The sequence below is a fragment of the Pholcus phalangioides genome, unplaced genomic scaffold, assembly GCF_987345545.1.
Source record: "Pholcus phalangioides strain wild (caught in Gottingen) unplaced genomic scaffold, Ppha-v1.0 ptg000015l_1, whole genome shotgun sequence".
NCBI classification, from domain to species: Eukaryota; Metazoa; Arthropoda; class Arachnida; order Araneae; family Pholcidae; genus Pholcus; species Pholcus phalangioides.
The window spans coordinates 89,615,689-89,628,351 of NW_028301608.1; the positions used below are offsets into that span (position 1 = coordinate 89,615,689).

Here is a 12,663-nt window from a genome sequence, read left to right on the forward strand (position 1 = left end):
GAGTTCACCTCCGCATAAAATCCTGAAAATATCTGTTTTCTTGATAGAAGAAATAATTCCAGAAATACTATAATCTCGGCTCGGAGTGGGGAGCTAACTTGCGTACTCCAGTGACCATCAAAGCAACAAAGTCACGGATGCTAAAAGTTAAAGAACCACTGACCTAAACATTCACTTTTGCGTCAGACTGCTTATTTTGTCTGGTCAGTGATTTCTTTTATAATGAAAGCAATAATTGTAATTTTTGTTTTTCCCAAATCGAAATCTTATTGTTGGCGAAATAAAAACAAAGGAAAAACGAGAAATCAATCATCGTTTACACATTTCGGTCACTTAGATCCAGTAATAGCACTTGAATCAAAATTGCGCTTGAACCCCGGAGATAGATTTTCATTTTTCTTTTTTTTCTAGATTTGAATTCCAAAATTCCTGTCCCAGAAGGTCTTGGGTGACTGCTCGAGGAAAGAAAAGCAAGAGGTTTTTGTTCATCTAGTTAAGAGTTCCACCACTCGAATCCTCTTTCCAAGATGGGGGAAGAATCACAGACTGACCTGGATCGAATCGGTCTCTTTCAAGAAATGAGTTATCTGGTCGGAACTTATGCTCCGAGCCCTCCTGGTAAGTATATATGCAGTGTTTACCTAGGTTTTCCTCAGGGCCGTAACAATATCCTCGGTCAGCCGGGACAACATGCGTTTTGATCCCTTTTGTAGTTTAATGAGAGGTTAAAAGGTGAATTCAGAGGCCCCTCTTAGTCTCTCCCTGTTTGCGGCCCTGTTTGACTTCAGTTAGAAAATACAATATTAATATTCTCTTGAACACGCATTCGTGATTAACGCACGCTTTAGAAGTGACGCTAGAAAAAAAAATGGGGGAAAAGTAGAATTGGAATCTTTTTTAATGAAAAATATTGTGTATAAGGCATAAGCGCCAGAACTTGGGTGCCGAGAGAGTTTGAGCTCATCCCGCCCCAATAAGTTTTACGAGGGTGCTGAGGCCCACTTCAATAATTAATGAATATACAATGTAACGCACTATTCCCTCTCCTGCATAAGGGCTTGAATTCTGTATATACGGGATAACTGGTAACTTTCAGCCTCCTCAATGTTTACTTTATTTCGGCGTCTCTGATGTGAGGAAGAAATGAATGCATAGGCCTAAAAAATTACACAATTTATAGAGAAACAGATGCACATGGCCCCCACAAGGGTGGAGCTGACAGAGCTCCGGCCCGGGGGGGGGCGGGACAATTACCAGCATTTTTTTGTTTTTCATGCTATAAATTCACTATAAAAGGGTCCGTGAAAAGTCTGGTTTAGGAGCCCGCCAAAGATCCCAGCCTAGGGGCCATGCAGATGCATATAGAATTTTCGATGCTTAATGTAGGATTAAAGAAATGATACAGTATTAGTGTGAGAATGTAACTACTTTAAATGCGATATCAACAGTTACTTTCAATGAAGTTAGTGTGTTTACACACTTGCTTCTGGTTTACGGTATGTTCACTATACAGTGTACAGTACACACGGAATTGATTTGTGTAAATATTGCTGGCAGAATTCAATCAAGAAGCTCGGAAAGGGAAGCAAATGATGACCAGCTGTACCAAAATCAAGTCCGGGCGACAAGATGGCTACTTTGACAAGGTTTTCGCCAGAATCTTCGAAGGCGAAGGATACAGTGACCCACTCAGACTAAGAAGGAGGTTCAGGTTGGAGGAAAGCCAGAAAAACCGTCCAGAAATCTGGAAACCCGCGTCTTCTTCCAAAGATATGTGAGTCCGAATGCAATTTTTTGTCCCCTGCAAAGTATTTCATCATTGTTGAGGCCAGGGCCGTGAGTAGGATTTTTGTGCGGGTGGAGGAAAAGGTGACTTCGTTGCCCCATCCAGTGTAAAATTTTATAACGATGTTTCGTCGTTGGGTTTCAGGAGTTTAAATAGTAGAAGTAGTAGCGTCCGAGTGGCGTGGTAGTATGATGCTCGTCTACCACTTTGAAGGTTGATGTGTCACGGTCCTGGATTCAAACCCGAGGGAGGATATAGATAAGATATTTTTCCTAACGAACTTGAGGTGACTACCAATAGACAGCGCCTTCATTTCCAACCCATCTCATTGATGGCAGCAAATTGCAATATAGCGATATGGCCAGAGTTGGTGTTTGGTGAAGTAGTAGTAATGTTTTTGTTCCTACCCTTTCAAATTTGCCACCCTCTGAATTTTGCCGTCCGGGTCAGTTGCTCCCTTCTAGTTTCAGTCCTGATTGAAGTTTGAAGGACGCTATATTCCAAGGATTTCTAAACTGTGATCCGCAGTGCCTTTCTAGGGTGTCCGCGAACGTCTCGCGTATAATGTTCCGAGGAATATCAATAATTCAGAGCGGTAGGTGCACGAGTTGTCTTCCCGTGTTTTCTAATGGGAAAAAATCCCTGCCTTGAAACACTTGAATTTTTCTTTTCACTTCCAGCACTCAATTTGTTTTCTCAAATTTTGTGGGTATTTTTGTACAATTTAACGAGAGTTTTTAAATTTTTAATTTTTTTCCAACTTGCAACTTTTTTTAAAAATCACCAAAATTTCCATTGCATTTCCAACGCAAAAATTTACATCCCTCTCGGGAGAATCCACGACCAAGTTTCTAATATTACTATTACTACATAGGTGTGGCTTCGGAACTTATTATGGCACCTTCGAAGAGTACATGGAAGAAAGGACGCCAGCTTTCAGCCCATTGAGGAGACCATTCGTTAAAGTCGCCTGTTCGGGCAAAAACATGTTGGTCCGGCCTCCACAGAAAGGAACGGGTTACGGGTAAGTAAAACAGGGGAGAGAAAAAAATGTTTACATCATGAATCTACACAATCTTTAATAATAATAATGATTTCTTTTAATTCTACAGGTATCCTAACGTGACAATATCGAAACTTCCGCCTTACTTCTTGGAAGAGGAGTACGAGAAACTCAGGGAAGTGGTAAGGTCATTTAAACACATTCATATAATATAGCAATACACCATATAGTATAATTTTGACTGAATTTTAGTTGACTGCTTTACAAGATACATTTCTTTCTTTTAAACCGAGCACAACTCAGGTCTATCGCCATCTATGGGCAATTTACTACCTAGTGAGTTGTGCTGGAAGTGTAAGTGTGTGTACTAACAGTCTGAGCGCATATTTAGTGTTGTGTCTGATTTTTCAGTGCTGCCATCTAAATTTCAGAGTGAAGTGAAATAATTGAATTAAATTTGTATCCCTATTGCTCTGTGGCGAGACTTTTAAAGGGGGAGATCGGCTCTCATTCGCACCTCGAAGTTTGGAACCACAGAAAACGAACTTCAGCCGACCACCACTGTGGCGACGGTGGGATTCGAACCCAGGACCTCGCGATACGAGTCCTTGATTATGACCACTCGACCACCACGGCGACTTAGCGTGATACAGTGGAACCTCCCATAACAGACACATTTTTCAAATTCCGTCAACGGGCCTCAATATATTATGCCACCTGCTAACGGACAACATTTTCGGTCTCAAGGTTGTCCGCTATCGAGTGGTTCTGCTGTATTCATGAATAATTTACTCTAAAGAACTTTTAAATGTAAGGATTACGTTACAAAATACGGTGCGTAAAACTAAACTATTTTTCGCAGCCTCCTGTAATATTAAACTTCATTTAAAATAAAACGCCGATTGCACTGCTACTTGTTATCAAATACAACTTGTAGTTTTATTAACTTGTTTCTTGATGTTTCCGGATTTTGAGACCTTATTCGAGACAGCGGCTGTTGGAAAACTTTCTGGAAATTTCAGTTTTGCTTCATATAATCAGCGGTGTTAGAAATCATCCTTTCTAATTATCAGTTTGATGCTTTACTTTGGGTAAGAGTGCGTTCATGGATAGTAAGTAGCTCACAACTTTAGGCCGGTCCTCCACTGGAAGCTACTAGGAGCGGAAACAAGTCGCGTGTATGCCCAGTGGACGACCTTCCTTAACCATCTCAGCGGCATTTACGAGATTTCTCTCTCGCCTAATTTGATGCTTTGTATTTAGGCAATTACGATCGAGATATCTAGCTTTCTTAAAACTCATATTTCGGCAATGGCGAGCCCGAAGAGCTTTGCTTTTTATTTCGGCTTCCCCTAATAACATGTTTTCCATTCTCCCAATCTGTCAGATCAAGGGTTAAGGTGTTTTTTTAGAACTGACTTACTTTTATTTACGTTACGAAAGATGAAAATAAATTCATTATAAAGACGTTTTTATTGTGGAAAATCTTTCGCGATCCTCCCCCCTCCCCACCACACGCCCGACATGGTCGTGACCCTCACTTTGGGAAGAAATGCTTGCTCTAACCCAACAAATGGGGTATTATCGTTTGATTACTGATTTATTCAGAAAAATGAAAATATTATTATTTTATCCACGATGTTTGATATTAAAAATTACAAGGCTACCCCGAGTATTAATTCCATCCAAACAGGGCAGTATATTCGGCAGTCAAGGCCCCTTGACAGATTCACATCCAGGCTGCGGATGTCAATCTTTCTTCATCTAATTTGCTCATTTGCAGGTTTCTTGAAGTTCGCGGCGAAAGGGGAATTTCTCTAGTTGAACCCACGTAGTTACGTATGGCCATAAAAATCTCGGGAATAAAGTTTCAGTTATCAATTTTTGTTCTTTTTCAGTCTAAAGAGGGCACAAGCAAGTATGATCCTGGTGAAAAGAAGGCCGTGTTTATACTGGGTACTAGGGAAGAAGATTACTTCGACAAGAATCCATTCCAAACTGAAGGTGGTCCTCAGTACGGGGTATTACCAAAGACTGAACACTTCGACGTGCCGTTTATACCTCCGAGTCCTGGGAAGAAGGTAAGGTCTAAATATGAATGCAATCCTATTTATATTTACTATACAGAAGTCGTAATATATAATTATCTATATTCAAACATTTTTCCTAGGGAACGTTTTGTCCAACAAAAGAAATCATTATTTACCGTTAAACTTTGTGTGAGACTTAATTCTTTTTCTTATTTTTTTCAGGACGGGGGAATGAAAGCTGGCTGTTTCGACAAATTCCCAGAGTTCATGAGCGGGGCATTCTCCGTTGCGCCAACGGGCTATAGGAATGTCGTAAATAGCAGCGGAAAAACTTTTACTCCTTGGCACGGAGTTCGGATATATCCTGTGCGATCAGTTGTAGACAAAAACGTCATGATGTGAGCAAAACTTAGTTCGTAGTACTATAAGAATATCAGCGGCAATTACGAGATATCTCGATTCCTTAAAACCCTCATGTTTAGGTAATAACTAGCTCAAAGAGCTTAGCTGTGTGAATTCGGCTTCTCCTAAGAACATGCTTTCCATCCGCGCCCTCCCAATTCCAACCTGTCAGATCAACTGCCAGCGGGCGGAATCATCTTTTGTTGATTTTGATAACAGAAAAATAGAGGCAGTGTTTTGAGATATACCTTTTTCCCTCTTCCATTTGGGGTAGTATGGGAATATGTGCATACAGTATAAATGATAGAAAAATATCAAGTATTTCTTTACCTCGGTTTATTATCAGAAACTCAGGGTGGAGAGGGGTTGAGGAGCACTATCATCCGCACAAAATCGGAAAAAAGTCTTCATAGAAAAAAAGATGTGGCATTTTACAATGGTTTGGTTATTTTTCAACTGTGCGGAATGACGAAATGTATGAAATCGCAGAAAATATTAAATTGCGCCCGTTAAAGCGAAGCTAAATACATTTTCCTTGAATCTTTGGTTTTTATGAAGCATGTACTAAATTGAAAATACTTGTATTCACCAGAAACGCTTCACACACTACGCCTAGAAGTATACAACAAACACGCCCAGAATCAAAATTTGAATCATTTTTGTCGCACCACGGTCATTCTCTGCACACGAGGGCTGATTAGACTGGGACCTTCAGTTTCATTAGCGTACGCAAGGGGGGGGGGGGTTCTAACTATACCCCCTAAGGCGAGATCAGAGTTATTTTGCAGGAAAAAACGTAAAACCCCCTTTAGAAAAAAAAATTAAACCCCCCCCCTTGTGAGAAAATTCTGTGTACACCTATATACAGTTTATTGCCGATTCTGAACGGCAGCCTTTTTTTTATACTCATTGAGAGGTTGGTGCGCTAACCTCCAGATGTGGGACTCCCTGCGGTAGCCATCTTTTTCTGTGGTCATGTCGCCTCTGATATTCTAAGCATGAAAAATTTGACATTGCACAAAAAAAATTTGACCTATTAAATCAAAAATTGTTCATTGAACATAGTGCCCAACTAAGGTACTCGTGAAATGTGAACCATTATCAAAATCCCATTCTCTTGATATTTAGCTCTTTTCTCTAAAACCTCGATACGCTAATTGCACTAGTTTTAAATTGTTCCTGTTCTTCATCATATTATATACTTACAACTCCCTCAATTGTATTCTCATCAATATCCCACATTTCATTACAGGAGAGTCAATAACAACAATTTGAGCACGCTGAAAGGAGTTGTATACTGCAGCAAATGAAATGCAACACCTGACGGGACAATACCTAAAGTATTATTAGAAAGCACCTTTTCTTGTTGTATTGAATTAAATAGTTTGAAAAAGTTGAATCACCTGAATCATTACTTTTTCACTTTGCCTTTTGTACATTATTTTGCATCCCTCCCATCAACTTCTTCACTGTGATCTTTCATTATGTAATAATTTATAAACTATTATGAAAGTCAGATTGAGATTAAGTTAAATCATTAAAAAAAAGGAAATTCAAGGTTAATACAATTCTGTGCAAGAATTAAATTGAATACAACAAGTATATTATAAAAACAAAAAAGTTAAAACAACAAAAGTTTGTAAAAACAAAAGCTTCGCTCAAAGACTATTATTTGAACTTCCTTTGAAAAAATTCTTGTTAGGGTCAGAGGCAAAGAAGAAAACATGGGAGAAGTTGGGGTTGACTATGTTTGCCAGATAAATATGGAAATTCAAAGATGTTCAACAAAGGGGGGATGGTGTGTGTGGAATCTCTTTTTTCAAAAATTTTCCCCCATCCCTCACATATTATAATCTGACGATCCTTTTCTTTTCACCAGTTTCCAATTTCAAAGGTAGATAGCAGCACTTGAACACAAATCATGCATGAAACTTACATATATGCGCTGCTAGGTTCCACAAAAAGCATGTTTTTGAAATGCTACTTCTTCAGAGGTTGATCATTGATCATTTTTCTCGCACCACTGTCATTTTCTGCACACGAGGGCTAATTAGACCAGGACCTACAATTTATTGCTAATTCCGAACGGCAAGCTTCTTTTTTATACTCATCGAGAGGTTGGTTTGCTAACCCTTCAATGGGGGACGCCCTGCGGTAGCAATTTTTTCTGCTGTCATGTCGCCGCTTTTGTTGTACCCCCGTCTCTTTCACAAGTAAAAATCCTAGTAAATTACTTCTGTGAGAACAGACCCCGTCCCCAATTGGCGAGGGAGGGTTGAGCTCAGGGCTGTCTTAAGAGCATCATAGGCCCCAGAACCAAGTGATTTTTCTGAGGCCCTACCTGGCTGATTATAGAAAATTTCAACCAGTTCTCGTTCTTGTGAGCCCACTCCCGGGCCCATACATTAAGACGGCACTGATTGAGCTCCCAGGTTCTGGCGTGTACGGTCAGGGGTACAATGCTCAGTGGCATCAGAGCAGCAAGTGATCAATTTTTTTTTTGTAGGACGATGCCCCCACAGATTTAAAGTAATCTGAGGATAATATGATTATTTTAATCTCAACAGGTTTATATGCTTTAAATTATAGCACTTGACATAACAAACAATTTTCTAATAAAACTGTAAATATGCAAAAAAAAAGGTAAGATTTCGCATGATGTCATAACTCAAACCAATTTTAATTTATTTACACAACTATATGGGGAAGAGGAGGCAGAAAAGTTGATAGGTTTGAGAATCAGATGTATTTGAATATCACATCTTCTTTTTTCGGAGTACTCTGCAATTCTAGCTTAACAGGGCACTTGAAAATGTAACTCAGAATTTGTTCAGTGTAACCAATCAGGAAATACAACTTTCGAGGTTGAATGTTCTGCACAATGATCCCAGCTATTACTATTAGGTTGTGCCTTCTTTTGATGATTATCTCGGAGACAAATATCCTATGCCAAGTTCCCAGCATGAATTTCCGTATGAAGAAATCTTCAACAGTGGTCTCTGATGGACGTATGCCATCAAGCAAATTGCCTGAAACATGGAAATTATATCTGCATTAGTTAAAGAAAAAACCATAGAAAAATGTTTAAAAAAAAGACTGGAAGAAGGAAAAATAACTAATAATTCAAAAAAATTTTTGGTTAAAAGTTATCAGTTGTGATCAATGTATTATTCACTGTATATATATATGTTGTGCTACTGTAAGGTTACTTGATTCCAAAAGGAAATGAGGAGGGATGCGCATGCACACCTTTAAACTACACTTATATATGCACACAACCGATGGGGCTACTATATCATTGATGAACAATGATTGTTTTCCAAGCAAAACAGAATTATTTTCAATATGTACACAGTGTTTTTTAAGGGTGTTTTTCAAAACCAAGCGTTATTTTAAAGAATCAGGTATTGAGTGCTGTTTCACTAACTTTGTAATCATTTGGATAAACAGATCGGGTAGAAGGGAGAGGGCCCCAAGTATGCTGTTGAGATGGTCCTCGGAAACCCACCCTCTGTTCTGCTTAGAGGTGATTTGGGTTCTGTTTTGTGCAAATTTAAAAAAGATGGTGTTTGGAGGAACTGTGATAGTGATAGGAACCAAGTGATCTGTAATTATGCTGCAGATCACTTAAGTAATCTGGGAATGTGCCACAGGTAACTTGAGTGATGTAGAGACGCACTGGGGACCGCTTAAGTGCTTTAAAACTGTGCCACATATCACTCAAGTGATCTCTAAATGTGCCATGGGCCTACTTGAATAATCTGAAAATGTGCCACAGGCCACTTAAATGCTCTGGAATTGTGCCATGGATCACCTAAGTGATCTGTGAATGTAGAACTTAGTTTCCTTTTTTTTACAAAATTAAATTTGACAGGGCAGGCCATCAGATAACCTTCCTGGTCACATTTGGTCAGTGGGCTAAGGGTTTACCATATATGGCTTAGAGGGTGAGTCGCAATGAATTTTATAAAAATAAATTTTGAGTTCTTAGCCTTCAAATAGCATTGAAACTAACAGAAATTGATTATAGCAACATGTAAAGGTATTTCCTTTCAAAATTTTAATTTAAAAAAAATATTTTTTGCATTAAATTTTTTTTTTTAATTGTCTGGGGGGGGGACATGCACCCCCTATGTTCCCTATCCCTTTTTATCATCTGGGGGGGGGGGCAAGCTCACCCCCCCCCCCCCGCATACATCTTTGATCCCCCCAATATGTGTTAGGAGGTGGGGGGGGCAGAGATGACAAAATTTTTCTGACAAGGGGGAGGGGGTCAAAAATGACTACAAATTTGCTGAAGTATACTTGAACAGCCCCTAACTGTGCTTGGATCAAACGAGTTGAATTTAATGAACGCAAAATGCAGTTTGATATCTATTGTTGCCAATTTAACCAGGAAAAATTATTGCTCTATTTTAGATAGAGTTCATAAAAGTCTGTTGAAAAGTTCAGTTAGGATACAGTCATTCAATAAAAATTAGTTTTAACTGAATTTTTAAAATAATATAAGCATATACATACTTGTATTCCAAGAGTTCCAAGCCTTCTTATGTTTAATTTGCGGAGGTGGAAGAGCTCGTTCATATGTCAAAGGTTTGTCCCTATTCTTAGATGGTTTAGCTTTCGCTGCTTGAACAGTCAAACACAATGGAGAAGTAGAGATACATCTTCTTGGCACCAAACTATTGAAAACGAAAGCTTTCTGCAAATGGAAATGATATTTAAAAGAAAATTAAAATCTGAAAAAAATTTTAAAATTGCATCGCACCAATACACTCATAAAGGCTCAAATGAGCTATGTTTTACCATAGGGGGCTACCATAGGGGTTTTACCAATCGTTCGAGGTGTTCGAACCCACTATAGTGATGGTCTGCTGAAGTTGTTTTCTGTGGTTCCCAACTTCAAGGCGCAAATGCGAGTTGATTTCCCCTTTAAAAAGTCTCGCCACAGAGAGCAACAGACCTACAAACAGTACAAATGTAATTCAATCATAACACATCACTCACTTCACTTCTGAAATATAGATGGCGACACTGAAACATCAAACACAACACTACATATGCACTCAGACTGTTAGATACACACAGTTATACTTCTGGTACAACTCACTAGGTAGTAAATCGTTCATAGATGGTGATAGACCTGAGTTGTACTCAATTTGAAAGAAAGAAAGCAGGACCTAAAAATCTCAAAGATTCCCATTCCTAGCCTATGGGGGATTCGGCACTGCACGCACCTGCAGTGAGTCTTGACACTGTCAAGACTCATGGTCTGTTTATAAAAGAAGGTGGCATAGACTGCAGCTCTGGGGGAAGGCCCTCCTAGAGCCAACAAGAACATGCATAAGGCTGAACATATTGTGAGGCAACCACGAGGTACGGAGTGCATAATGGAGACTAGTGATAAAAACAATTGCACATACTCGAGAGAAAGAGCCACTCAAAGAGGTGCAGAACAACTGTGTTTGTTTTCACCTCGAGGTGATTGATGTTTCTCCCCTTTTTCTCCCTCCCACTTCTGTGGAGGCATCATCATCACACTCTTACATTTCAGAACCCTTCCGACCATCTTCTCTGTCTTCCCTTTTACTGTGTGCAGACATCTCTTCCTCCACCCCTATGCATTTTTTTCTTCTCAGTCACAATTCTTGTACAGCTTACCTCTCTGCTCCACTATAACCGCAACCTAACTTTGCTCTCGATCCCTCTCCACCAAGAAGTCAATGTCTTTCTGTAGGTACAGTCTTAAAAATCTTATGGTACACTCTAATCCAGGAAAAAGTAAGCCCCAGAAAGGTGGAAGGATAACTTTAGGAAAATGTGAAGAGACCTTTTCCGAATGAAATGCAGCATTCTTTTTGCTTTTTTCTTTACCACTGCTGAACAATGTTCAGAAAACCTAAGCCACTCCTTAATGAGAATTCCCAAACTGATGCTCCTAACTGCATTTGAAATAACACCACCATTCAACTCGTAAGTGAAACATGGGTAGTTGAAACAAAAATGAGCAACCATGCACCTGCCAATGCCGAAAGTCATGCTCCAATCGTTAGCCCATGCTGCAATCATATTCAAGTTCATCTGGAACATCTCTCTATCGCTTGGATCCCTGACTACCCCCATTAGCTTCAGGTCATCTGCAAATTTGCAAACAGTCCCATCGATACCCTAATTGAGTTTATCGATAAAAAAGGAAAAAAGAATAGGAGCTGTTCCTTGATGGACTCCACTTTTGACACCAATCGTATCAGAAAATTCCTCGCTCACCATAACCCACTATGACCATCTCCCAATCAGGATTTAAGCTATGGTCGCATTTTTCACAAAATGCGAAAGAAAATCTTAGAATATGAAAGTGGTAATAGCCACTTTCACAAAAATGCATACAGGAGGTATGGAACAAATAGACATCCAACCATCAATCATTACATTAGCATTGTAGCATTTTGCTAAAGCTTTTCTCCCCAATTTCACTTTTTTGCAAAAGGAATTTTTTTATCTAGCTTACACCCTGCTCCCAACTGAGATTCTATCCACTTCAACGAGTTGCCACCAATCCCAATCTCATGTAAAAAAAAAATGCATTGCCCCTGTAAAGTTGTTTACTGCATAGCACTTTTGTGTCTTACACATAAAGTATCAATTACTTTCTTAGCACTTTGAATGAACCTGTGATACAAAATACCGATGTAATGAGACGCATTCAGAAAAACGAAAGCAAGTGCCGAACTTAAAATCAAATTCAAAACGATTTTGAGGAAATTACCAAAAATAATCTTTGTAGCGGTTTTAAAAATATTGTTATAGAGGGATTTATCGTAGTAAAGGATATCGTTGTATCGAGAGGAATTTCGCAATAGACTACAGGCAATTCCAAACAATATTTGAAAAAATATCGTTGTAGAGAGATCCATCGTTATATCGAGTATCGTTGTAGCGAGGTTTAATTGTAATATGAAATAGTATTGAAATTTTCGAAATGAGACAATTAATTTAGGAAATTGTTTATGTCATTGCAAATTGCTTCAATTATTTGACCGGGGAAATATCACGTTTTGAAGTTTAGGAAATACGATTGAAATGACATGTTAATGTTACATAGTAAATTACGGAGACATTAAAAACGATATCAATATGAAACAATCATGTAAAATGCTGTGAGCAAATAGACTGTGAAATTCAATTGAAAAATAGGGGGGGGGGGGAATTACCGTCAAAGGGAAACGTAAAGCCATTCTTGCACTGATTTTTCGTTGAAAAAAACTGCCTCAAATTTAAAGAAAGATCGAGGCATCGGCTGTAAACATGAACGGCCTAAACTGTTTCCTCAAATGCTGAATGACCTTGACCATTCATCAGAAAAATTCGTACTATCGAGAAAATATATAGGCCTAAAACAAGGAGAAATAAGGAATATTGGCCATTTTCAAAGTTATTTTCAT

At 38.9% G+C, this 12,663-nt stretch overlaps 2 protein-coding genes across 2 annotated transcripts; one reads left to right on the plus strand and one right to left on the minus strand.

Annotated features, from left to right (window-relative positions):
- Nucleotides 1–527: 527 nt before the first annotated feature.
- LOC149076992 (cilia-and flagella-associated protein 96-like) lies at nt 528–6,531 on the plus strand. Its single transcript, XM_089242318.1, has 7 exons — nt 528–618; nt 1,558–1,774; nt 2,661–2,810; nt 2,899–2,971; nt 4,688–4,870; nt 5,042–5,217; nt 6,474–6,531. The coding sequence occupies exons 1-7, from the start codon at nt 528–530 to the stop codon at nt 6,529–6,531; spliced, it is 948 nt and encodes a 315-aa protein (XP_089098444.1).
- Nucleotides 6,532–7,877: 1,346 nt separating this feature from the next.
- mRpS24 (mitochondrial ribosomal protein S24) lies at nt 7,878–12,560 on the minus strand. The gene is made up of 3 exons (XM_089242611.1): nt 12,433–12,560; nt 9,743–9,923; nt 7,878–8,250 (listed from the first exon to the last, which is right to left on the minus strand). The coding sequence occupies exons 1-3, from the start codon at nt 12,454–12,456 to the stop codon at nt 7,961–7,963; spliced, it is 495 nt and encodes a 164-aa protein (XP_089098737.1). The 5' UTR covers nt 12,457–12,560; the 3' UTR covers nt 7,878–7,960.
- Between the last annotated feature and the right edge of the window lie 103 nt (nt 12,561–12,663).

What these genes read in the sequence shown, in the direction of transcription:
- LOC149076992 (XM_089242318.1), top strand. Translation starts at nt 528, where the DNA reads ATGGGGGAAGAATCACAGACTGACCTGGATCGAATCGGTCTCTTTCAA. An exon ending in CAGAAAGGAACGGGTTACGG is followed by an intron (nt 2,811 to 2,898) that starts GTAAGTAAAACA and finishes TTAATTCTACAG; the next exon opens with GTATCCTAACGTGACAATAT. An exon ending in CTCCGAGTCCTGGGAAGAAG is followed by an intron (nt 4,871 to 5,041) that starts GTAAGGTCTAAA and finishes TATTTTTTTCAG; the next exon opens with GACGGGGGAATGAAAGCTGG.
- mRpS24 (XM_089242611.1), bottom strand. Translation starts at nt 12,456, where the DNA reads ATGGCTTTACGTTTCCCTTTGACG. An exon ending in CTTTACGTTTCCCTTTGACG is followed by an intron (nt 9,924 to 12,432) that starts GTAATTCCCCCC and finishes TTCCATTTGCAG; the next exon opens with AAAGCTTTCGTTTTCAATAG. An exon ending in TTGGAACTCTTGGAATACAA is followed by an intron (nt 8,251 to 9,742) that starts GTATGTATATGC and finishes TCCATGTTTCAG; the next exon opens with GCAATTTGCTTGATGGCATA.